The sequence below is a fragment of the Rosa rugosa genome, chromosome 3 (assembly GCF_958449725.1).
Source record: "Rosa rugosa chromosome 3, drRosRugo1.1, whole genome shotgun sequence".
Classification (NCBI taxonomy): Eukaryota; Viridiplantae; Streptophyta; class Magnoliopsida; order Rosales; family Rosaceae; genus Rosa; species Rosa rugosa.
Window position 1 is genome coordinate 50,508,204 of NC_084822.1, and position 24,639 is coordinate 50,532,842.

The 24,639-nt window shown below is 37.9% G+C and overlaps 4 protein-coding genes across 8 annotated transcripts; 3 read left to right on the forward strand and 1 right to left on the reverse strand.

The window, feature by feature from the left end:
* Positions 1-70: 70 nt before the first annotated feature.
* Positions 71-8,335, forward strand: LOC133740277 (pleiotropic drug resistance protein 1-like). Of its 4 annotated transcripts, XM_062168208.1 has the most exons (24): positions 71-943; positions 1,058-1,178; positions 1,305-1,393; positions 1,478-1,562; positions 1,656-1,815; positions 1,914-1,990; positions 2,106-2,159; positions 2,288-2,378; positions 2,516-2,817; positions 2,921-3,202; positions 3,314-3,630; positions 3,716-3,876; positions 3,983-4,086; positions 4,173-4,329; positions 4,403-4,510; positions 4,599-4,723; positions 4,942-5,274; positions 5,432-5,722; positions 5,816-5,899; positions 5,987-6,120; positions 6,530-6,757; positions 6,888-7,059; positions 7,216-7,470; positions 7,580-8,335. In XM_062168208.1, exons 1-24 carry the CDS (start codon positions 666-668, stop codon positions 7,835-7,837), a joined length of 4,266 nt encoding a protein of 1,421 aa, XP_062024192.1. In that variant the 5' UTR covers positions 71-665; the 3' UTR covers positions 7,838-8,335. The 4 variants fall into 4 exon arrangements, with proteins under 4 accessions (XP_062024192.1, XP_062024193.1, XP_062024194.1 ...); XM_062168209.1 differs by lacking the exons at positions 71-943; positions 1,058-1,178 and having other exon boundaries at positions 1,290-1,393; positions 7,216-7,299; XM_062168210.1 differs by lacking the exons at positions 71-943; positions 1,058-1,178 and having other exon boundaries at positions 1,290-1,393; positions 7,216-7,509; positions 7,580-7,719.
* A 1,802-nt stretch (positions 8,336-10,137) lies between these two features.
* On the forward strand, positions 10,138-17,130 carry LOC133739995 (pleiotropic drug resistance protein 1-like). Its single transcript, XM_062167823.1, has 24 exons — positions 10,138-10,827; positions 10,958-11,078; positions 11,162-11,250; positions 11,344-11,428; positions 11,516-11,675; positions 11,758-11,834; positions 11,958-12,011; positions 12,098-12,188; positions 12,307-12,608; positions 12,721-13,002; positions 13,158-13,474; positions 13,547-13,707; positions 13,813-13,916; positions 14,011-14,167; positions 14,242-14,349; positions 14,442-14,596; positions 14,678-15,010; positions 15,118-15,408; positions 15,489-15,572; positions 15,662-15,795; positions 15,874-16,101; positions 16,198-16,369; positions 16,460-16,714; positions 16,800-17,130. The coding sequence occupies exons 1-24, from the start codon at positions 10,577-10,579 to the stop codon at positions 17,055-17,057; spliced, it is 4,269 nt and encodes a 1,422-aa protein (XP_062023807.1). The 5' UTR covers positions 10,138-10,576; the 3' UTR covers positions 17,058-17,130.
* A 121-nt stretch (positions 17,131-17,251) lies between these two features.
* LOC133739996 (probable protein phosphatase 2C 22) lies at positions 17,252-20,018 on the reverse strand. Of its 2 annotated transcripts, none has more exons than XM_062167824.1 (4): positions 19,543-20,018; positions 18,962-19,171; positions 18,631-18,842; positions 17,252-18,006 (listed from the first exon to the last, which is right to left on the reverse strand). In XM_062167824.1, exons 1-4 carry the CDS (start codon positions 19,690-19,692, stop codon positions 17,442-17,444), a joined length of 1,137 nt encoding a protein of 378 aa, XP_062023808.1. In that variant the 5' UTR covers positions 19,693-20,018; the 3' UTR covers positions 17,252-17,441. The 2 variants fall into 2 exon arrangements, with proteins under 2 accessions (XP_062023808.1, XP_062023809.1); XM_062167825.1 differs by having other exon boundaries at positions 18,962-19,168; positions 19,543-20,017.
* A 3,529-nt stretch (positions 20,019-23,547) lies between these two features.
* Positions 23,548-24,295, forward strand: LOC133740222 (protein CHLOROPLAST VESICULATION). Its single transcript, XM_062168162.1, has 2 exons — positions 23,548-23,705; positions 23,820-24,295. Exons 1-2 carry the CDS (start codon positions 23,551-23,553, stop codon positions 24,148-24,150), a joined length of 486 nt encoding a protein of 161 aa, XP_062024146.1. The 5' UTR covers positions 23,548-23,550; the 3' UTR covers positions 24,151-24,295.
* The last annotated feature ends 344 nt before the right edge of the window (positions 24,296-24,639 follow it).

Here is a 24,639-nt window from a genome sequence, read left to right on the forward strand (position 1 = left end):
AAGAGTAATCAGACAAGTAAAACAAGGAGCTTTTAGGTACATCTTGCCCTCAGGAAGAAAAATTTCCCGATCCACGACTATCACCCATGTCATACATCGAAGTATCCAAGATTAGTAGTGGGTTGGGTATGCTGAAGGGGCGTTAGCTGGTTCATATTAGACTACTAGTTGCTAACTTTCTATTACCAAGTGCTGGAAGCCAAGATCTTAGTTTATTTTAAAATCCTGACTTGCTGTTCAATATTTCAGTTAAGATTGACTTGTTTCCAGCACTTGGTAATAGAAAGTCAGTTATATAATGACTTGCTTCACATGATCTTAGTTATATAATCAATTGGATACAGCTTCCTTGCTTCATAATTTCATATGTTATGTTTCATTGCTCCAACTGTGTACAATGAGCAGTTGTGCACTACTAAAGCCCTGTGTCTCTATGCATATAAATAAAGGTTTGATATAGTTTTCGTTTATATCAAACTCCCTCAACTTTATAGAGTCTTGCTTTCAGCACTAACATCCATGGAATGTAACTTTCTTGGATGAAAGTTACAGAAAAGCTTGGTGGGTTTCTGTTTGGTTGTGAAGAAAGTGTAGACTAGTGGCGGTTGGCTTGGCGGGGCACGATACAAACGAGTAGTAGTGCACGATGATTGAGCAGTTTTGACATGTGGAGAAACGAGGATACTTCAATGGAAGCTTTCTCCAAGTCTTCTCGTGAAGAAGACGATGAAGAATCTCTCAAATGGGCTGCTATTGAGAGATTGCCTACTTATTTACGCATAAGGAGAAGTATACTCGCTGATCAAGAAGAGGGTAAAGCCAGAGAAATTGATGTCAAGGATCTTGGATTACTAGAGAGGAAGAATTTGTTGGAGAGGTTAGTGAAGATTGCTGAGGAAGATAATGAGAAATTCTTGTTCAAGCTCAGGGACCGCATGAATAGGTAAGTAACTATCAATATGGCTTTCTTGAAAACTGAAAATGCAGTTGTGTTTTCCATGTGTAAGAAAATTTAGTTCTCTTGGTTTTTGGTCTAATGTTTGAATTTTAAACACAGAGTTGGACTTGAATTTCCAACAACTGAAGTGCGGTTCGAGCACTTAAATGTTGAAGCAGAAGCTTATGTAGGAAGCAGGGCATTACCTACAATGTTCAACTTCTCCATTAATATGTTAGAGGTATCTAATTACTTCACATTTATGCAACTATGTGTATTTAGTGATGGATTCTTGCTTCTATGAGTTGCTCAGATAAATTTTCCTAGTACATGATCACATTCTGGTATCCCTGTTTTCTCTCTGTAGGGGCTCTTGAATTGTGTTCATCTTCTTCCTAGTAGAAAGAAACCTTTGCCAATCCTACATGGTGTAAGTGGAATAATCAAGCCAAGAAGGTAATTAGGCAATGCTGTTGCAAATTCATCAACATGGAGTAAACTCCAAACCGTTTTCTCATATTAGTGATCTGGTTTCTGCAGAATGACACTGCTTTTAGGCCCTCCAGGCTCCGGAAAGACCACATTGCTATTGGCATTGGCTGGAAAGCTTGGTAAAGATCTTAAAGTAAGGATTCTATAATACTTGATTACCACTAATAGGCTATATGTTTAGTTTTTTCACCTTGTGATTTGGTATCATTTTCTTATAATAACTTAGAGATCTGGAAGAGTTACCTACAATGGACTTGGGATGGATGAGTTTGTACCAGAGAGGACAGCAGCTTACATTAGTCAATATGATCTTCACATACCAGAGTTGACTGTGAGAGAAACTCTAGCTTTTTCAGCAAGATGTCAAGGGGTCGGACCACGTTATGGTTGGTTATAATACCATGAAAGTTTGCCTTATTTATTAATCTAGTCTGAAGTAAACTCTTAATCTGATCGAGTTAATTTGCATTTGTAAAATTTCCAGAAATGTTAGTAGAACTACTAAGAAGAGAGAAGGCTGCAAATATTATGCCAGATTCTGATCTTGATGTCTACATGAAGGTATTAGAACAAGAAAGATTTAGATAAATTTATTAAAGTTTCGGCTATAGTTCATTTATATCATCATGTGTTCTCTAAAAGAGCATTTTCATCCAACGGTTTTTATATTTTGCAGGCAGCAGCACTAAAAGGACAGGAAACCACTGTGATTACAGATTATATACTCAAGGTACCTACGACTCATCTAAGTAAATGCCTTACATCATTCAAAAGACTTCTATATCCTTCCTATTTATATGCTTAAGAGAATTTGCAAATGTTCAACTAATATGTGTTTTTGCTGATAATACTCTGCAGGTTTTGGGACTTGAAGTTTGTGCAGACACCATGGTAGGGGATCAAATGAGACGAGGTATATCTGGTGGCCAAAGAAAGCGACTCACCACAGGTAGAGCATAGAACTTGTAGTTCGATCTTGAACCAGACAAGAAATGGTGCTACTATTGCCTGACTCTATGAGTGTAACAACATACTTAATTAGATGATTAGGCTGATATTTTCTATTAAAATGCTCAATAAATACAGGGGAAATGCTTGTTGGGCCAGCAAGAGCACTTTTTATGGATGAGATATCAACTGGCCTGGACAGTTCAACAACATTTCAGATAGTAAATTCACTACGACAATCCATTCACATTCTCAATGGAACTGCTGTAATCTCTCTCCTGCAGCCAGCACCAGAAACTTATGATCTCTTTGATGATATAATTCTCCTCTCAGATGGGCACATTGTGTATCAAGGTCCTCGCGAAAATGTGCTTGAGTTCTTTGAGTACATGGGCTTCCGATGTCCAGAGAGGAAAGGAGTCGCTGATTTCCTCCAAGAAGTACCTGACTTAGTCTTATATCCTAAGATTAATCTCATTGTTTTCACTAGAGAGATTGGACTAGATTACCAATTTTATTTTGGTTTTGGTTCTTCAATAACAGGTGACATCATGGAAAGACCAAGAGCAATATTGGACCGATAAAGATAAGCCTTATAGCTTTGTCACGTCCAAGGAATTTTCTGAAGCATTGCAGTCATTTCACATTGGTCAAGAACTCGGTGATGAGCTTGCTAGACCTTTTGACAAGTCTAGAGGAAACCCTGCATCTTTAACAACTGAGAAGTACGGCGTTAGCAAGAAGGAACTTTTTAAAGCTTGTCTGTCTAGACATTATTTGCTCATGAAGAGGAACTCGTTTGTCTACATTACCAGAATGACAATGGTAAGTCATTTTATCATTGTAAAGCTTTAAGTAAGCATTGGCGAGAAGTGAAATACAAATTCAACCCACAATTTCAATCACTTTAAATACTTACATTGGTTTTGCTTTCAGTTTCTCATAACTGCTTTTGTGACAATGACACTATTCCTACGGACTGAGATGCACCGGGATACAGTAGAAGATGGTGGCATTTATATGGGAGCTATGTTCTTCACAATGATGGTAATTATGTTCAATGGATACTCAGACCTTGCTATGACTCTCATGAAACTTCCTGTGTTTTACAAGCAAAGGGACCTGCTCTTCTATCCTGCTTGGGCATACTCTTTACCAACAGTGATTATAAGAATCCCCATGACCTTTGTGGAAGTTTCCATTTGGATGGCCATCACTTACTACGGTATTGGTTATGATCCAAGCATTGGAAGGTGAAAAATAAAACATTCTAGAAATTACATGTCAAATTTTCGGCTCAGAATCATCTGTAATTTTGCTGAAAACTTGTAACTGCAGGTTCTGCAAGCAGTTCCTTGTACTAGTGTGCATTAGCCAGATGGCAAACGGACTGTTCCGATTGATAGGTGCATTAGGAAGGAACATGACTGTTGCAAACACATTTGGATCTGTTGCTTTACTATGCTGTTTTGTTCTGGGTGGCTTTATGTTATCACGAGGTAAATTATTCATAAGATTCAACTGGAGTAATTAATTATAGTTTTAGTTCTTTTAGGTTAAGTGATATAAATATTGATGTTAAAAAGATGACCCTTTGTGATCCAGAGGAGATGAAGAACTGGTTGTTGTGGGGATATTGGCTCTCACCGATGACGTATGGAACGGATGCAATGGCTGTCAATGAATTTTTTGGAAAAAGTTGGAGACATGTAAGTATCATTTATTAAATCAAAAGGCAAGAACAAGATCAGGTTAGAAAAATTTGGTAAATTAGCTAACAAGTATGTTATTGTAGGTTCCTCCCAACTCAACAGAATCGTTAGGAGTTATGGTCTTGAAGTCTCGAGGGGTATTCCCAGATGCAAGTTGGTACTGGATTGGAGTAGTAGCTTTATTTGGATATTTTCTTCTGTTCAACTTCCTTTACACTTTGGCACTTCAGCTTCTGGAACGTAAGTACCCACTTGGTCATTTTTCTTTCTTGGAATATAAGTAACGTTCTGACAATCAACTCAATTCATGCAGCACTTGATAAGCCTCAGGCAGTATTGTCCAAAGAGGCTTTGGCAGTGACACACGCCATGAAAACTGGAGAGACCATTGAGCTATCGCCAACAGGAAACAATTCTATTGGTGGGTTCACAAAGCTCATTTTATATTTTGTTTTTACCTTTTGGATGTCCAGGGTTACTCAATTCGTTTCTGTGGTGTAACAATGCAGGAGTAGGGAATGAAGTTCTAGAGAATGTGTCAGCCAATCGTCCCATGCAGCAAGGAATGATTCTTCCTTTTCAACCCCTCTCAATTACTTTTACTGAAATCAGATATGCAGTTGACATGCCACAGGTATAATTTTTGGCCATTTATTTTGATCAGCAACTAGAATTTTTTTTTTCTTTGTTTACTATAAGCAACTTGAATTGTTCATAGATATTTTACTATCCATTTAGTGTCAGATAAATAAGACACAGTACTAATCTATCATAGAGCTACCAGGTTTCATTTCTTATGTTGTAACAACAATATTTCAATATTATGAAATTCTTTTCTATAAACGCTTACAGGAAATGAAAGATCAAGGCATTACTGAGGATCGACTAGAACTGCTGAAGGGTGTGAGTGGTGCTTTCAGGCCTGGGGTCCTAACAGCTCTAATGGGTGTTAGCGGTGCTGGAAAGACTACTTTACTGGATGTCCTGGCAGGAAGGAAAACCGGTGGATATATTGAAGGAAACATTACCATTTCTGGGTATCCAAAAAAGCAAGAAACATTTGCTCGTATCTCAGGATATTGTGAGCAGACAGATATACACTCTCCACATGTTACGGTTTATGAGTCTTTGATTTATTCTGCATGGCTCCGGTTGTCCCCTGAGGTTGATTCTCCAACCAGAAAGGTAGATCTTTTCACCTTACTTTTTCTTTTGTTGGAGGCTTGATTCTTATAGCAAATGCTAGCAATTTAAACCAAAATGGTAAAAGCTATGCAACTTCCATCACTTGCATGATATGCTCATAAAGTCATTGACCATAAATCTGCGCATTGGTTTGCAGATGTTTATTGAAGAAGTCATGGAACTTGTGGAACTGACCTCAATTAGGGAAGCACTTGTTGGATTGACTGGAGGGAATGGTCTCTCGACTGAGCAGCGCAAAAGACTAACAATTGCAGTAGAGCTTGTTGCCAACCCATCCATAATATTTATGGATGAGCCCACCTCTGGCCTTGATGCCAGGGCAGCAGCAATTGTAATGAGAACAGTGAGGAATACAGTGGATACCGGAAGAACAGTAGTCTGCACCATCCACCAGCCAAGCATTGATATATTTGATGCTTTTGATGAGGTTAATTAGATCACTTCATAGGCTTTAGGATTACACAATTTGAATATCCCTTTCAATGTCAAAAGGACTGAAAAGTTCGAAATCCAATTGCAGATGCTCCTTCTGAAACAGGGTGGCGAAGAAATATACGTTGGCCCTTTAGGCTACCATTCTTCCTACTTGATCGGATACTTTGAGGTTAGGCTTCTGAATATGGGAAATGTACTGTCTGCCATGTTTTATGCTCAACTACTTCTTACTTTGTATTCTTATGTTTGACCAAAGGGAATTAGTGGAGTTTCTAAAATGAAGAATGGTTACAATCCTGCAACTTGGATGTTGGAGGTTACTTCTGCAGCTCAAGAAGCAGCTCTAGGGATTAATTTCACAGACATATACAAGAATTCAGAAGCATACAGGTAGATTAAATATCCATTATATTTTCAGATAATAAGGAAATTGTTGTAGTATAATGTATAAATGTATGATGGCTATATCATGTACAAATAGGTACTTGAGTGTATAAACATAGGTATGAAGACTTGTGTAGCATAAAGCTTGTAAAGAGATAACAAGCATGGCATAAATCATCATTGAAGCAGCCATGAGCTGTTGTTTGATGATGAGCTTAGTTATCATTTTGAGTTTCTCTTAGAGCATTCACACTAGCTTTGTATTCCTATAAATACCCTCTTATGTGAGGAGAATAATACACACATTACAACATCAAATCTCTGCCTCTAAACTCTCTCTCTCTCTGTGTCGATTTATGTTTGTTCTTCAGCAGAAATACTTATGTTTATCTGCTAATACTATATGAATGTTTAGGAGAAACAAGGCCTTGGTCAAGGAACTAAGTATTCCTCCACCGAATACAAGAGACTTGTACTTCCCAACAAAATATTCTCAGTCTTTCTATACCCAGTGCAAAGCTTGCTTATGGAAGCAACATTTGTCTTACTGGAGAAACCAGGCATACAGTGCAGTTAGACTTCTTTTCACAACATTGATAGCTTTAGCAACCGGGACATTATTCTGGGGTCTTGGCTCCAGAAGGTATGTGCACTGAAAAATAAAGTAACATATTTTTGTGATTAGTCCCTAAAGTTTTCTGCTGAAACGTAGAAGTCTAATTTGTAAGAACAGAAATCTTCATATCCTGGTTAAACATTCCTATGGAATGCAGGCAAAAGCAGCAAGATCTTTTTAACGCAATGGGTGCTATGTATTCTGCTATTCTCTTCATTGGGCCACAAAATACCTCAACAGTGCAGCCAGTTGTAGGCATTGAGCGAATAGTCTTTTACAGAGAAAGGGCTGCCGGAATGTACTCTGCCTTGCCATATGCCTTTGGACAGGTATGTCACCAAGATCACATTATGAAATGCTCAATGAATCCAAGCCACCAATTTATGTACATGCTTGAACATTGAGTTGATAAACATGCATGGAAGCAACACACACTCTTATGGACTTTCACTATGGTTCTGACCAAATTCCATTTGCATTACAAGGTTGGCATTGAGCTCCCATACACTTTGATCCAAACTATCATATATGTGGTTATATCATACACGATGATCGGATTTGAGTGGACGGTCAGCAAGTTCTTTTGGCAACTATTCTTCATATACTTCACTTACTTATACTTCACCTTATATGGCATGATGAGTGTGGCCATTACTCCCAACATTGCCGTTTCCGCTGTAGTTTCCACGGCATTCAACCCGCTATGGAACGTTTTTTCAGGATTTATCATTCCCAAATCAGTGATTTCTACATGTGACAGATGATTATTATGCATGCTAGTATGTTCACTTGACTTAACTCATCAAACTATGAATCACAATTCACAAAATTGTTGTTTCTTGGTGGCAGAGAATTCCAATATGGTGGAGATGGTTCTACTGGTCGTGCCCAGTCTCTTGGAGCTTGTACGGAATGATTGGTTCGCAGTTTGGAGGCATTGAGGACAGGCTTGATTCCGGCGAAACTGTGGACGCTTTTACCAGGACTTATTTTGGGTATAGAGAAGACTTTATGAGTGTTGTTGCAATAGTGCTCGTAGCTTTTTCAGTGCTCTTTGGATCCGTCTTTGCCTTTACAATCAAAGCCTTTAACTTTCAAAAGAGATGAAAAAGGTAATACGTCTGTATTCATTGTAAAGCAAATGATGCCATGATTTCTTCTGATCCAAGTTTTGCTCAAGTCTATGATTATGATTTAACATATGAAATAGTCAGCATGACAGCAAATTTTCCTTACTTTTATTAGCTTAACCATAATTAATTAAACCTTTTGGGCAAGAAATTCTTTAGTGGAATTGTGACTAAGAAGATAACAATTGGACTAAAACTTTCAGTAAAAAATTGGAGCATATATACTAGACAGCTCAACCTATTGCACCCTTTTTCATGATCCTTTGCACCAGATGTTCTTGCACTCCTGTCAACTAATGATTTGCCCTGCACACTCATTACCAAACACTAATCATCGTACTTCTTTCTTTCTTTTTTCCCTAGGTTTTTCTTTTCTGGTTGACTGTTTCTGTTTTTTTTTTTTTTTTTCCTCAGAAAAATGTCCATTTACCCAAATTTAAATTACATTAACTCCATTTACCCAAACATCTTATAAGATTGCCCAGTTACCCAACAAATTATATATTTTTTGCCCTAATACCCAATTAAGTTATTTTTTATTAATTTTTGGGACAATTTTGCCCTCTCTCCCTTTGTCACTTAGAGATAGAGACTTCACCAGACTCCGGTAACTGGCAGCCAGAATCCGGTGACCGGCCGCCGGACTCCGATCACCTGTTGCGGGAATCCGGTCACCGGCGACCGGTGTCCGGCTTTATTGCCCCCCAATGACTTTTTAATTATTTGAAGGGCAAACTTGTCTTTTTATATTTAAATTGAATAAGTGGTCACACAAATCTTTTAGTGGAGTAAGTGAGCATTTGTTGGGCCCAAATTTAGTAAATGGTCAAGAGCCCTATTTTTTATTTTATTTTTTTGGTTGTTGGTTGACTGTTTCAGTTTGGATGTTGAGTTAATTGAAAGGACAATTTTTGTGAAAAAGTGCCTTTGATGGAATTGACATTTTGATCTTGTGAAAGGTCTCAGCAAAAAAAAATGAATAAATAAATTCTTTTTCAATCACGAAATATCTAAATTTTGATTAAAACAAATTTCTCAAACACGTACTAGTGGTAATCAGATAAAACCTTTCACCAAAATTATACATGTGCTATACTAAGAAATTCAACACTACGTCTACGCATCAACAATCGTTTGCATAAAGTAGTGGACTAGTTTCATGTAATTGGTAAACTAGCATATATGGCTAGAAGTGGATTCTTCCATTATTCTTAATTTTCTTCGCTCTCCTCATTTGGTGCCATGGCAACTTAGAGTAGAGTGGATGAATTCCTTGCACTGCATTTCTCAGATGCATTTCCGGTCCTCACATATCTTTCGTGAAGGTAACAGAGTTGCTGACATCTTGGCAAATCATGGTACTACTTTAACAAGCTTAGTTTGGTGGGACGTGACTCCTCCATTCATTGTTTCGACTTGCAATAGTGACTGTTTAGGTCTTCCACAATTTCGTTTTCGTTAGCTAGTTGTTCTTTAATGTTTGGTGTGTTCTACTATGGAGGTCTTGGCTTCGTCCCCCTCTTTTTGTATCTATTTTTTCTTTAATAACATGGGGTGGTAAGGAGGTTTCTTTGCCTCTCTTATCCCTCTTTTTGCGCCAAAAAAAAAAATACCGAATATAGAATTTATGCAACATAACATTGAGTTGATCTATAATAATAAATAATATATCAATGTCTTTTTTTTTTTTTTGAATAAAGGGCTAGTGCGGCTTCCCTCAAACCTCGATTAATGAAACTGTCGAATACAAGGGGGGGGGCCGGGACATTGAGCCTAAACCCCTTATTACAATAAGCATCTAGAATATTTTTTGAAATAATATTAGAAATCTCTACAGAAGACTTGTATTCTAGCAAGCACCAACTAGCAAAGAGTGCACAAATAACGACTCCATTTGCTTTAACATAGCAGTGACATAGCGGAAAGATAACTCGATATGTACCCCGAGTACAACATAACATAATTACCAGCTTTAGCACAGCTTTCCTCCTATGTTGCTACCGAAAAGTAAATCCGACGACACTTAGTCTCACCTTACCACTAGGCGGTAGCGTCCATTTGACGAATCAAATAAGCGCCGCCGACCTAGAGCACAAAAGAGTTCAATCGAAACAAATGCACCAAAGAGAATCCCTCGATAAATTGTGGTATGAAATTAGCAATGATAGCATGATCTATAAGGCGGTCCTACGCGAGTTTTCTTAAACCACATGTATGATACTTCCAGGCAGTTGCAGGCCACCACTGTAACCCATTTTTGCGTTTTTTTTTTTTACTTTTCTTAGGTGAGCTAGAAAGATGTCCATCCACGTTTGAAACACAACCTTTTATGTGCTTCCCAAATCAATAGGAAAACTATGTGTACCCTCTTTCCTTGATACAAGGACCGAACTCGACCCTCCAAACAATCATGACCTACTTTACTTTCTTCACTTGCACACTTCGATCAGTTCCTCCATCTATTTCTCTTTTCCTTAAATCATTCTTTACAAACAGAGAGATGGAGTAGGATCAAACTTTCCACCATCACTATTCTCGGATATATTCAAAAGAATGTTGGTGGGGAAAAGTGACAGACAGAAAGACACAGGTACTTATTCAAAAGCAACAGCCATTATAGAAGGTTTAGCTAGATGCTAAATTGAATTCATGGTGATATGTATGCAAACATTGTAGTTGTTTAGGCCCTTTGGACTCCAGGGTGGGAAACCTCACCATGGAAGTGTTTTCGAGGTCTTTTCGGGGTGAAGACGATGAAGAAGCTCTCAAATGGGCTGCAATTGAGAGGCTGCCTACTGGTTTGCGTATCGGGAGAGGCTTGTTCATTGATGGTGAGGGCCAAGCTAGGGAGGTTGGTGTCGAAAACCTTGGTTTACTTGAGAGGAAGACTTTGTTGGAGAGGCTGGTGAAAAATGCAGAGAAAGATAATGAGAAGTTCTTGTTAAAGCTCAAGAACCGAATTGACAGGTGAATTTCATGAACATATTGATTATTAACATCCAAACATATTGACTTTTGACAGGTGAATTTCATGAACATATTGACTTTGGAAAAGGTTTCAATGAGTTTGTGTTGTTCTTTCCAAATTTGGATACAGAGTTAAACTTCATATGCCCACAATTGAAGTTCGGTTTGAGCATCTGACTGTGGAGGCAAAAGTTTATTTGGGAAGCAGAGCACTGCCTACGTTACTCAACTTTGCCATCAATACGTTACAGGTAAGTAGTCTTTTACAGTTGGATCAATACAAGTTCTATTCTAAGTTTGGAACTCATCTCTTCAGATTTCTCACTTTCAATAGGGATGGTTACATTATCTTCACATTTTTCCAAGTAGAAAGGCATCCTTAACAATCCTTCAAAATGTTAGTGGCATTATCAAGCCCCAAAGGTAAGTTTTTATATGAAATTGGTATCATCATTCATCATCCATTCTGTATTTACCAAACAGTTCTTATTTCACTTCTGAATGCAATTCTTGCAGAATGACTTTGCTTTTAGGTCCCCCAAGTTCCGGAAAAACCACATTACTATTGGCTCTTGCAGGAAGACTTGGTAAAGATTTAAGAGTAAGAACAAAACTTTGGCCCTTTTATGTCATGAATTTTCTTCACTTCATAAAATCTGGTCTAATAGGGTAATTGATGAATCTGAAGTCTTCGGGAGAAGTTACGTATAATGGACATGGTATGGCAGAATTTGTACCTCAGAGAACATCAGCTTATATAAGTCAAAATGATCTTCACATAGGAGAAATGACAGTGAAAGAGACACTGGCTTTCTCAGCTAGATGTCAAGGAGTTGGATCAAATTGCGGTCAGTCTAAACACCATGTATCTGATATATTTTATTTTAAAGATTTGGAAAGGGCTTGATTTCATATTTGGAAACATTGTAGACATGCTGGCAGAATTGTCTAGAAGAGAGAAGGAGGAAAATATCAAGCCTGATCCCGATATTGATATCTACCAAAAGGTGAGTAACCAGATTGATGAGCCAAAAAGAACAGAACTTTTCATGTATTAATTTAAGAAGATTAAAAAAATAAAAATTGATTTTTTCATTGTGTGAACATCCTTTTGAGTTTAAATTCTTCAGGCAGCAGCATTAGAAGGGCAGGAGAGTAGTGTATTTGCTGATTATATTCTCAAGGTACCATCTTGAAATTCATTTCAGCTTGAAGATACACTAAAGAATTTGAATATTCATGTTATGTTTCTGATTTCAATTTCTTGTAGATTTTGGGACTTGAAATTTGTGCCAATACTATGGTGGGGGATGAAATGGTAAGAGGCATCTCGGGTGGAGAAAGAAAGCGAGTCACAATAGGTATGACATTGACCATGCCATAAATCTTTGTACTGCATTCTCTTTACCTCCTAATTTCACAATGTGTTATTTTTATACCATACACTTTAAATTGGTATCTATAATATTCATGACACAGGGGAGATGCTTGTTGGACCAGTAAAAGCTCTCTTCATGGATGAGATATCAACTGGCTTGGACAGTTCAACAACTTTCCAGATAGTAAACTCACTCAGGCAATCAATCCATATTCTTAGGGGAACTGCAGTTGTTTCCCTCCTACAGCCAGCCCCTGAAACTTATAACCTATTCGATGATATAATTCTCCTATCAGATGGCCAAATAGTGTATCAGGGTCCACGTGAAAGTGTGCTCGACTTTTTTGAATTCATGGGGTTCAAATGTCCTGAGAGGAAAGGAGTTGCTGACTTCTTGCAAGAGGTAATTCTGTTTTCGAATTTCTTCACTTTCTAGCTTGCATTTGTTTATTTACTCTCCAATCTCCATAACTTTCCATTCTGTTTTAACATTATCATTTGTGGGTCTGTGATAGGTGACATCCAGGAAAGATCAAGCACAGTATTGGGCACATTTACATAAGCCTTACAGATTTGTTACTGTCACTGAGTTTGCTGAAGCATTCCAGGCATTTCATATTGGCCAGAGACTTGGTGATGAGCTTGCTAGTCCCTTTGACAGGTCTAAAAGCCACCGTGCTGCTTTAACAGCTAAGAAATATGGTGTTAACAAGACGGAGTTGTTCAGAGCTTGCGTTTCTAGAGAGTTTTTGCTCATGAAGAGGAACTCATTTGCCTACATTTTCAAACTGGCTCTAGTAAGTACAACATTTTCTTTTAGTATTTGACTTCAGTTCTTGAAACTATGGACTGACCATAACCAATAGAAATTTTAATTGAAGCATTAGTACTTGAACTCAAAGTGATTCTAACTTAATGCCTTCCCCCCCCCCCCCCCCCCCTTCCTTTTCAGCTTATCATCTTAGCTTCTATAACAACAACAATATTTCTAAGAGTTGAGATGCATAAAGGCACTGTGTTGGATGGGGGGATCTATCTGGGCGCTTTGTTCTTTGCAGTCATTGTAGCAATGTTTAATGGAATATCAGAGCTGAACATGGCCATTATGAAACTTCCCGTCTTTTACAAACAAAGAGACCTCCTCTTCTATCCTGCATGGGCATACTCGATACCTGGATGGATACTCAAGATCCCAATCACTTTAATAGAGAGTTTCATTTGGGTGATCATTACTTATTATGTCATAGGATTTGATCCACATGTTGAAAGGTGAGAAGAGGAAACATCATAATTTAAACTTCGGCAGAGTGTCTAGGATTTGATGAAAGCTCTAAATTGCAGGTTCCTCAAGCAGTACATGTTACTGGTGTGCATAAACCAGATGGCGTCCGGGTTGTTCAGGTCCATGGCAGCAATAGGAAGGAGTGTAATAGTTGCAAGCACATTTGGAACATTTGCATTACTTATAATCTTGGTTTTGGGTGGATTTGTCTTATCTCGAGGTGATCCAATAATAGAAGATGAGCTTCCTATTCATGAATGCTGATGTAATTCAGATTTTCAATGCAAAACTTTTTTTTTTGTTTTGTTTTATTTTATTTTATTAGAGGCTGTACCAAAATGGTGGTTGTGGGGGTATTGGGTCTCGCCGTTGATGTATGGACAAAATGCCATAGCTGTGAATGAATTTCTTGGAAAGAGTTGGAGCCATGTAATCATCTATCTCTCATTGTACTATGTAACATAAGTATTTAGGATTGAATAACTACGATGAATGCTTTTATGGAAATATTTTTATGTTATAGGTTCCACCTGGTTCTACAGAATCCTTGGGAGTTATGGTCCTCAAGTCTCATGGCATTTTCCCAGAAGCACATTGGTATTGGATAGGAGTCGCAGCCTTAGTTGGATACACTTTTCTGTTCAACATCATCATTATTTTCGCTCTACAATACCTTGATCGTAAGTATCATCACCCATATGCTCTTTGTATTCAGTTTTGTACCTTTGATCCGAATTTTGAGTTAATGTTGCAGCCTTTGGGAAGCCTCAGGCAGTACTGTCCAAAGAAAGCATAGCGGAGAGAAATGGTAATGGAACTGGAGAGTTCATTGAGCTATTATCAAGAGGAAATAGATATTCTGGTAAGTCATTTAGTTCAGTTCCCATGCATGTTTCTGTTTTAAATCCTTGGTATGCTGTATTCGACCACAGCTTCTCTACAATGACAATGCAGAAAGTAGTATTGAAGGTGCAACAAGCTTGTCATCATCTACAAGTGGAGGAAGAAGTGATAATGCAAATGGGAAAAGGAAGAGAGGAATGGTTCTTCCTTTTCAACCTCTTTCCCTTGCTTTCGATGAGATCAGATATGCCATAGACATGCCACAGGTAATTTTTGGTTTTAAACTAGATGTACCCTCTATCTATAAGGTGAATCACTGAGTGAAAACAATTTATATGCCCTTTCAGGAAATGAAAGCTCAGGGTGTTATGGAGGATAGGCTGGAACTGTTGAAAGGGGTAAGTGGTGCTTTTAGACCAGGAGTCTTAACAGCCCTGATGGGTGTTAGTGGTGCAGGCAAGACCACTCTAATGGATGTCTTGGCCGGAAGGAAAACTGGTGGATACATTGAGGGAAGCATCATGATATCTGGGTACTGTAAAAGGCAAGAAACATTTGCTCGCATATCAGGTTATTGCGAGCAAACTGATATCCACTCTCCTCATGTTACAGTCTATGAATCCTTGCTGTTTTCTGCTTGGCTTCGGCTACTGCCTGAGGTTGATTCTGCAACTAGGACGGTACTAGTCTAGTCTTTTTCTATAGCAAATACTATGAAACATCAAATTCCTGCATTTTCTTCAAGATTACCAGGTTGTGTACAAATCTAACATATAATGGGTTGCAGATGTTTATCGAGGAAGTTATGGAGCTTGTGGAGCTGACTTCACTTAGGGGAGCACTTGTGGGATTACCAGGTGTAACTGGCCTTTCAACCGAGCAGCGCAAAAGACTGACTATTGCCGTTGAGCTTGTTGCAAATCCATCTATAATTTTCATGGATGAGCCAACATCAGGCCTTGATGCCAGGGCAGCAGCAATAGTGATGAGAACAGTTAGGAACACAGTGGACACAGGCCGAACTGTGGTTTGCACGATCCACCAGCCTAGCATAGATATATTCGAAGCTTTTGATGAGGTTAGATACAATTTTCAGAGAAGAACCAATAACTTGTACCTTTATAGTAAATGTCTCAAGTACATCATGTTTCATTGCAGCTTCTTCTTCTCAAATTGGGAGGTGAGCCAATATACTCCGGTCCATTAGGCCTCCATTCCTCCTTTCTGATTGAGTACTTTGAGGTCAGGACTACTCGAAAGCAAACCACAACTTTATTTTCCTGCCAAAACACTGCTGAAGAACTAACAAAAATGGGTTTTGTTGCATGAAGGGAATTAATGGCGTTCCTAAAGTTAAAGATGGATATAATCCTGCAACCTGGATGTTGGAAATTACTTCAGCAGCACAAGAGGAAGCTCTTGGGGTCAACTTCACAGATGTGTACAAGAAATCAGAACCATATAAGTGAGATCAGTTTGCTTGCAATTCTCTTTCAGATATTTGCTGATGTACATAACTAATACACTATCCTGTGTGGTTCAGGAGAACTAAAGATATGATCAAGGAATTGTCTATACCTCCCTCAGGTTCTAAGGATCTGTACTTTCCTACTCGCTACTCACAATCTTTTCACACCCAATGCATGGCTTGCCTATGGAAACAACACTGGTCGTACTGGCGAAACCCATCATATAGTGCAGTTAGACTCTTATTCACAACATTCATCGCGTTGTTGTTTGGTATGATATTTTGGGATCTCGGGTCAAAAAGGTATGTAGAACCAATAAATTTAAGTAGCATGAAAATGGTCTTCCGAGTTTCAATTTCTTAACCTCCAACATGTCCTAACTTGTTTGGGGATCACAGGAGCAAGCAGCAAGACATCTTCAATGCAATGGGCTCTATATATTCGGCTGTTATTTTTCTTGGGGTCCAGAATGCTGCCTCAGTGCAGCCGATTGTGGCTGTTGAGAGAACAGTGTTTTACAGAGAAAGAGCAGCTGGTATGTACTCAGCTTTGCCTTACGCATTTGGACAGGTAAATACTTTTCCCTTGGGACATCAATTTCAAGTGCAAACTTCTTATCATCCATAATGTTAATGCTCACCAAGCCACATTCTCTTGCAGATGATGATTGAGGTTCCCTACATTTTCATTCAGACAATTATTTATGGGGTTATAGTATATGCAATGATGGGATTCGATTGGATAGTTTCCAAGTTCCTTTGGTACCTTTTCTTCATGTACTTCACCTTATTATACTACACATTCTATGGCATGATGACCATGGCTCTAACTCCCAACCACAACATTGCTGCTATAACTTCATCTTCCTTCTATGCAATATGGAACCTTTTCTCAGGATTTGTCATTCCTCCATCGGTAAGTTTAGTATACATGCGTAGTACTCAGAGAGGTACATAAATGCAAATATGCAATGTAGAACTGAATTTTGGCTTTATGACAGAGAATACCTATATGGTGGAAATGGTACTATTGGATTTGCCCTGTTGCTTGGACCTTGTATGGAATGGCCGCTTCGCAGTTTGGAGACATAAAGCAGAGACTTGAGACTGGCGAAACTGTGGAGGATTTTTTGACAAGCTACTTTGGATACAGGCACGACTTTCTGGGTATCGTTGCAGTGGTGGTTGTCGGGTTTTCATTGCTGTTCGGCTTTATCTTTGCTTATTCCATTCGAGCTTTTAACTTCCAAAAAAGATGAGATTTTTTTACAAACAGATTTGTACGATATTGCCAAATGAAAAATATACAAGCGATGTTCCAGAATTCAATTATTTTGTTATTCTGCTAAATGATATAGCACAAACGGGACAACGCCAGCACTTTTTCCATAGCAGAACAAACAAAATCCAAAACAATAGCAAATGCCTTGTACCAAGTAAAACCATACCAATGTAATCGGAAAAAAGTAAAATCATCAAGGAGTGCCTAAACAAGTTAAATCAGAGTTATACACGGAAAAGAATTTATGTTACCGACTAGCCGCCGCATATGTTACAGTTGGGAACTCGAGAATCTCAATAAAACTAAAATGGAAAATTTAAATTGGAAAAACATGAGCCAAACAAAACCCTTCGTCATCATCTCAAGTTTTCAAGTCATCCAAGAAGCTTTGCAACTCCCTCAAACCTTCAGCAGAGAAGCTCCTCTGCACTCTTGAGCGAGGGGCAATCAAATTGGGTGGAGGCTCGTGTTGGAAGCAAACTACCACAACAGCCAGATTGTCGCTACTCTTCCTCTTCAAAGCCTCATCAACTAAATCCTTGCTACATGTGGCTGGGTCATTGTGCTCCTGAAGCCTGCGACGAGCAAAATCCACTGCATTTTGACTCCTAAACACATCCCAGATCCCATCACAGCCAATGATAAGGAACTCGTCTTCCTCCGTTAGTTTTACAGTCTTAACCTCTGGCTCTGCACTGAGTGGCCCACCATCCCTGCTCTTCATTCCTTCCATATGCCAGTCTCCTAAAGCGCGAGTGACATTAAGCTGCCCATTAAGGTAGCCATCATACACTGATCCTCCACATGCCTCGACGCGTTTGATCTCTTTGCTGCATATAGGTTTGTGATCGCTTGACATCGCAATTGCTTTTCCACGGCGGCATAGCACTGCTCGACAGTCTCCAGCATTAGCTACCACCAACAGCCTGCCATCAGAAACAAAGATTAATAAACATACATGAATTGAATAAAAAGAGACCCAAATTGTACTCTCATCAGTATTATGTCAGAACTCACAGAACAAATTAACTGAACATGCACAAACTGAATAAATTGAGACCCATATTGAACCAAAAGTTAATCAGCACGGTTTGAGCAATAGATGCAACTAGTAAGCCTCTATAATGAGTTAGGACTGGTTGGCATGACCTGTATGGTATGTAATAAGCTATAAAATACTCAACGCCATAGTTTCAACAGAATCTGGCTGCTGAGACCCCAAATTCTTTTTCATATGCTTTTTATCATGAATAAGAAAACAAAAGTGAGAAAGAATTTTCTTCAGTCTATGATCATTTCAGAGTATATATCGAAAGGCAATAGTGCAGCGGTTACACTTCTAAGGTATGGATCCAAATAATGCATGAATGACATTAACATATATTGAAATCAAAATGACTTCAAAAGTAATAAGCATCAAGGAATGAGATCTATACTTTACATAAATATATGTGAGTGCAACTGACCACAAGGCAGAATGAACCAAAAAGTTGCTGATGTACATTGAAAAGTAATGATGAGTGTTGATCAAAAGGGAAAAGAAAAATTACCTTCCAACAAGAAGAGCTGTCAATGCAGTGGTACCAGAAGCAAGGGTAGCATCCAAAGTGCAGGCTTCTTGAAAGGCAGTGTCAGTTTGCAGAAATGCTGAACTTACAACCTTTTGAATATCACCAGGGAAGTCTTCATCCTCAAAAATGAACTTTGGCAAATTAGAGCAAGCAAAGTCAGCGGCATGCTTTCCTCCATGTCCATCAAAGACCTGACACCAATAACATAAGTATTTCAATTGCAAAATATAGATCGCAGTTTTAATCATATCAATTAGTATACACAACCACGACTATGCAAAATTATAAGACATGATCAGAAGATAAATACCCCGTAGAAGGCACTGGGGCCATCAGTGAAATTCTTGAGACCATAGTCATGCATAAAATTGTCCACACAGACATAAACATCTTCCATGTTTGAGCGAGAACCAATGTCAGTCCATGCTCCAGAGCGCACAATTGGAATGAACTTCGACTCATACTTCTCTTCTTCTACTCCCAGTTCAACCGTGACGTCTGACGCCTTCGTCCTCATCTGCTAAAATTCCATTCACACACTTAAGAAAACAGTAACAACACCCAAAAAAACACATAAACAAAACACTGTTCAAGTCCTATTAAAAACAGTACCCCCCCCCCAAAAAAGTTTACTGTTCACATCAAGTCAAACAATAAACACAGTGGAACAATGCCAGTGCTACACATAAAGACAATTAAACCTAGATCACAGTAGCATACTTTACAATTCATCTTGAACATGAAAACACTAAGATCTTATCACTCAAACAGCAAATTTAGCAAATATGAACACATGGGTATTGATCATTGCACAAACTAAACCAGAGTTAAAACCCACATAGGGAAAAAAAATAAAAACTAAAAATTGCAGAAGCTGAGAACGAAACATACAAGAGATGTGTGTCGAACAAGAGTCTTCTTGCACGGGGCCGCCGGAACGCCGTCGTCGCGGCCGTAGCACCGCCAGTACGCCGCCGGGTTCGGAGGCCGACCCTCGCTAGTACTCCCATTCTCAAAGCTCCCAACTTTACTTCCCTCCATGATTGTAAACCATATTTATGGGTTTACCAAGCTGGGAATTTCTGTTCAGACGAAAAGGGTCGCTTTCGTTTCGACTCTTTCGAGGCAATTGGTGGTGAATTTTAGCGGATTCTGAGATTTGGGGATTTAGGGTTTTTTGCAGAAGCTTTGAAAAGGACAGGAATTTAAGTTCTCTGCAGAGGGGTTTTAGAGAGAGAGGGAGAGAATGGGAATTAGGGTTTAAGAAAGAAACGAAATTTGGGAGTGAAAGCGATTCGCTGTGATCCAGAAGCAGAGAGATTTGGGGCGATCTGCACGATGACACTGCTTTTTCAGCTCAATGCTGAGATTTAACTGGTCGGTTTCTGAGGGGAGGGCTCCGAAACGACGTCGTATTTTGTAGCTACAGTTACTGTTTGACCTTGGCCTTTGTAGGGTCACATGCTTTGAGTCACCTTTTTACCCTGTGGGGGAGATATTTCTGACAGACAAAATATCTGAAATTCAGTTATGATTGATTGGTAAAAATTGATGGTGTCCTTTCTATAACCACCCTATCAAAATCACTATCAAAAAAGGAAAGGTTCGCTATCAAATCTTTTCCCTGCTCATTATTTTTCCTTTTTTTCTTTTCTGTTATCTTTGCATGCAATTTGTGCATTAATATGTGATCATAGTCAACTTCTAATAATTAAAGGCAGAGGCTGCTAAGATTAGCTATTTTTAATACAAAATTAAGATGATTAATCCAATTTTTGTTGACCAAAATATTTGTCATGCCACCTGATTCGATGAAGTAATTGTTTAGAAAATTTGTATTAATCTATATTGTAGGACTAGAACTTTTATGTAAGAGAGATCACTATACGTGGCTTAAGCAGATTTTGAAAAGAATAACAAATTTTGTTTACAGATAAGAGACAATGTTTTATTTCATATAAAGCGCATAACAAAATAGATACTAGGTTGAGATTGACTTTAGAAAAAAGAAAGGGTGGTGCTATTCGCACACCCATTTTCTCTATTCACACACCTCCCTTATTTATCTATTACTTTAATTTAATTTCTTTTATAAATTACCCTAAATATCCTCCTTTACAAGAGTCTTTTTCTTTTTCTTTTTAGCAAATCAATCATTCGCAAATCCTAAACCATTATTTTCCCATGACACAGAGAACTTCATAACTCTTTGTCACACACCTCCCTTATTTATCTATTACTTTAATTTAATTTCTTTTACAAATCCTAAATATCCTCCCTTACAATAGTCTTTTTCTTTTTAGCAAGTCAATCATCCGCAAATCCTAAACCCTTAGGGTGTGTCCTGTAACGTTTTATGAAACTATTTTTGTAATACTGGATTGTAGAATGAAAACGGGGAATTAAACTATAAGTTTTTAAGATGTAAAAACATGTTCAGTACAAGTATTTCAAAACTTGAAATATTAAATACATATCCATCATTAAAAAAAAAATATATCTATAGCACTCAGTTTAGTTTTTCCTCAGTAATCATAAAAGATTGACTATTTTGTTTGTATTGATTATGAATCCTTTATTGGTTGTTATGAGAAAAGAAACAGAGTATTGTGAAGGAGATTGAACAAGAAGAATCAAATCCCTCAATTTTGTTTATAAAATATATCATATGAAGTTGCAAGGTCTTGAATCTTTAGTTCAAAAAGATAATTCAATCAAATGTCTCAACCTTAGTTGTTAATTCCTCTTGCCCATGAGATAATCCAATTATATTGAATCATAGAATACCGAAGCTTTCTTCCTAAATCATCCGTATAAATTAGATCTGACACATGAAAGAATTATTCTCTACTGCATGATTCTGCAAGTTTCAATTGATTGAAAAAGACGGGGAATTATTCAAAAAAAAAAAAAAGACGGGGAAGAAGAAAGTTCAAACAGCAGATAAAGTAGATGAGATCATGAGAAGAGAGGATAAGTCTCAGTGGAAATTGTGGGAAAGAAAGAGAGAAAGATCAAAAGAGAGGAGAAAAGTTTGTGGATCTATGTGCTTAAAAGTAAAAAAAAAAATATCACTTTCTCTAAATTGCAGGGCAGGTTGTTTTCAAGAAACAATGAAAACGTCAAAAAGTCATTTCCCATATTTATTCATAGTTCTTGAATTGTTTCCTAAAATTTGTTTTCCTTGTTTTTCAAATTTAATGCACCGAACGCAAATTACATAAGTTTTTGAATTCGTAAAACAAAAAACAGTATCGCAAAATGATACCGAACGGGCCCTTATTTTCCCACTGACACAGAGAACTTCATAACTCTTTGTGATTTTCTCTTTTATTTTCCATCGAAAATTTCTCTAGCATAGTCATTCTATATCTCTAACATGATGCTTTGAAGTTTAGTTATGGCAGAACAAGCAACTTCAAACCCATCTTTGGAGAAAATTTTACATCTGATTTTGCAATGGAAACATGGAAGAAAAATATGAGTTTAGTGATCATTCGAGCCCCTTTAAATCCATATTCTTAGTAAAATTCTAACTAAAATTATTTGGTATATTTCAATCCATCGCTCTCTGCTAAAAATATCAATTTCTCAGCGATTTGGTGGACTAGGAGCTTTAAATTTGTGTGTTCTGTTTGTCTTAATTTTATTTTGGTATGGTTTGCTTGCTAATCATGGTTTTGACTTGAGTTGATTGATAATTTTGAAATTGTTGATGCTCTGATTTCATTTTGACTTTAGTCATATCATCACTCTATAGAATGTTTTATGTCACTAGGAATGGTATCTTCAATCAACGTTGCTTATCTAAATGTGAGAGGTTTTGGATCTCCTTTAATTTAGGTGATATGCTTATACCTTTTTTCAGTTTTGTATAGCAGTCATGACATACCTAAATTCCCAAACTCGGTGATGTATTTTTCATCTAAGCCCTAAACTTTGCCACAGTAATTGCATAGCTTTTGACAGATTGCACTTCGTCCTGTCCATCTGTTTTTTTTTTTTTTCCTAATCAACAATGATATTCACGAGAAAAATTGGTTTATTGTATAATGATATTTTATTCATGATTGACTTGTCAAATAGAAAAAATAAAATAAAAACATAATTACAAAGGAGGCTAGTTAGGGTAATTTGAAAAAAAAAAATTATATTAAAATAATAAAAAAATAGAGAGGGTGTGAATAGAGAAAATGAGTGTGCGAATAGCACCACCCAAAAGAAACTACGCTTATTTCTCGATCAAGTTAGGCTCAACTTAAGAATACGGCTTTGAAATCTATGGAAATGCAAATTGATGATTCCGTGACATATTGACAAAGCCAACACATGTTTAACTAATTTTACCACTAAACGTGATGGCCAACTCAATTTACTTTTATGTTTATGATTATCGTTAATAATATTTCTCTCAACAATAAAAATTAAAAGTAAACGCATAAAACATAAATTCCAATATACCTAGCCTCATGTAGATTGATCTGACTCTGTAAACCCTGAGTTGTTCTAAAATTTTGGTGAAGCACGATAAATTTGGTAGCATTCATCATGAGCTGATTAGTCTAAGGTCAGAATGAGGAAGGTGTACCTACGATTGTTCTAACTTGTAACTTTTTTTTTGGTCAGAATTCTAACTTGTAACTTAAACTAATTCGCTGATGCAGAAAGCCAAGTAATTGTCGTCGAGCCTTGTGATGAAAGTGACAACTTCACTATATGCAAAAGGCTACAGGAAACTCATTCCAACACGCGTCTCCTATACTGGTGGCTCGAGACGGCAAGCAATGATTCGTCTTTCATGGAGGGTCCAACCCACGTGTCCAATTAGAAGCCCTCACCGTCGCAGTCCTTTGTCTGTTACCCTAGCTCAACCAAACCCATCTTCCTCTCTTTCTATATATGATGATTCATCCTCCTCCTTCTTGCTTAAAGATCTTGATCAAGAGAGAAATGGCCATTACAAGCTTCAGCTGCAGCCTTAACCAGCTGCCTCCTCCAACTCAAAGCTCAGGCCCTTTTCCCCCGTCAAAGACGAATCAAGTACTACTTGCATGGTAAGTTATAATCGAAACCCCCCAACTTCCATGCCTGACTTTTTATATCCTTTATATTTTTGTAATGACCCAACTGAAAGTAATGTAAAATTTTGATTTGTGCACGAACAAAAGTGATGGAGGATCATGGAGTAGCAGATGTGTTCTGGGCATGACTTGTGTTATGGTTGGGTTGGAGATGGGTGGTTTTGTGAGTTGCCAAAGCCATGAAGCTATAGCTAAAGGTATGCCGTTGGTGATGGAGTCAAGTGAGAAAGTTGTGAAATGGAGTGACAAGAGAATTTGCCCAAAGTGGAGAGCCAATGAGCTGGAGACCATTGTGCCGGAGAACCTTCCCAGGCCGTCGGCTCATCGGAGATGGGAAATCGTCGGTTTTACTACTAGGGATGCTCCGGCGGTTAAAATGGTAGCTAGGAGGAGTACTGGTGGTTGCTTTTCTATGTAAATAGTACACTTTGTCGTACGGTACTTATACCATATACGTATAGCCAAATACAGAATTTATGTAAATAACACAAGCAATACAGAATTTATGTAATTGACATCATAAGCAAGCGTTGGGATCGAAGATGCACGTCTTTTTTTTTCTCTATCGAAAAAGTCAAAAAACACACACAACAAGTTAAGAAGCCGCGAGCCCTCGAAGGCGGCTAATTTGAAATCTATTACATAAGAAAGTAAAAAATAGTCTCCTGAGATAGACATTAACTCCATAAACAAGTATTTAATGACGAATCTTTACAAACTTGTAGGTAAAATTTAATTTTCTATAAAAATGTATCGAAGAAAATGTAATTGGTGTTGGTCTTATTAGTTTGGGGCCTAAAATTATTGAAAAAGAAAATTGAAGTACAAATACAAGTGGGCACATTGACCCTGTCTTCTTTTCTTTTGAATTGTAGGAGTTGTAGTACATGTACTACTGCTACATGAT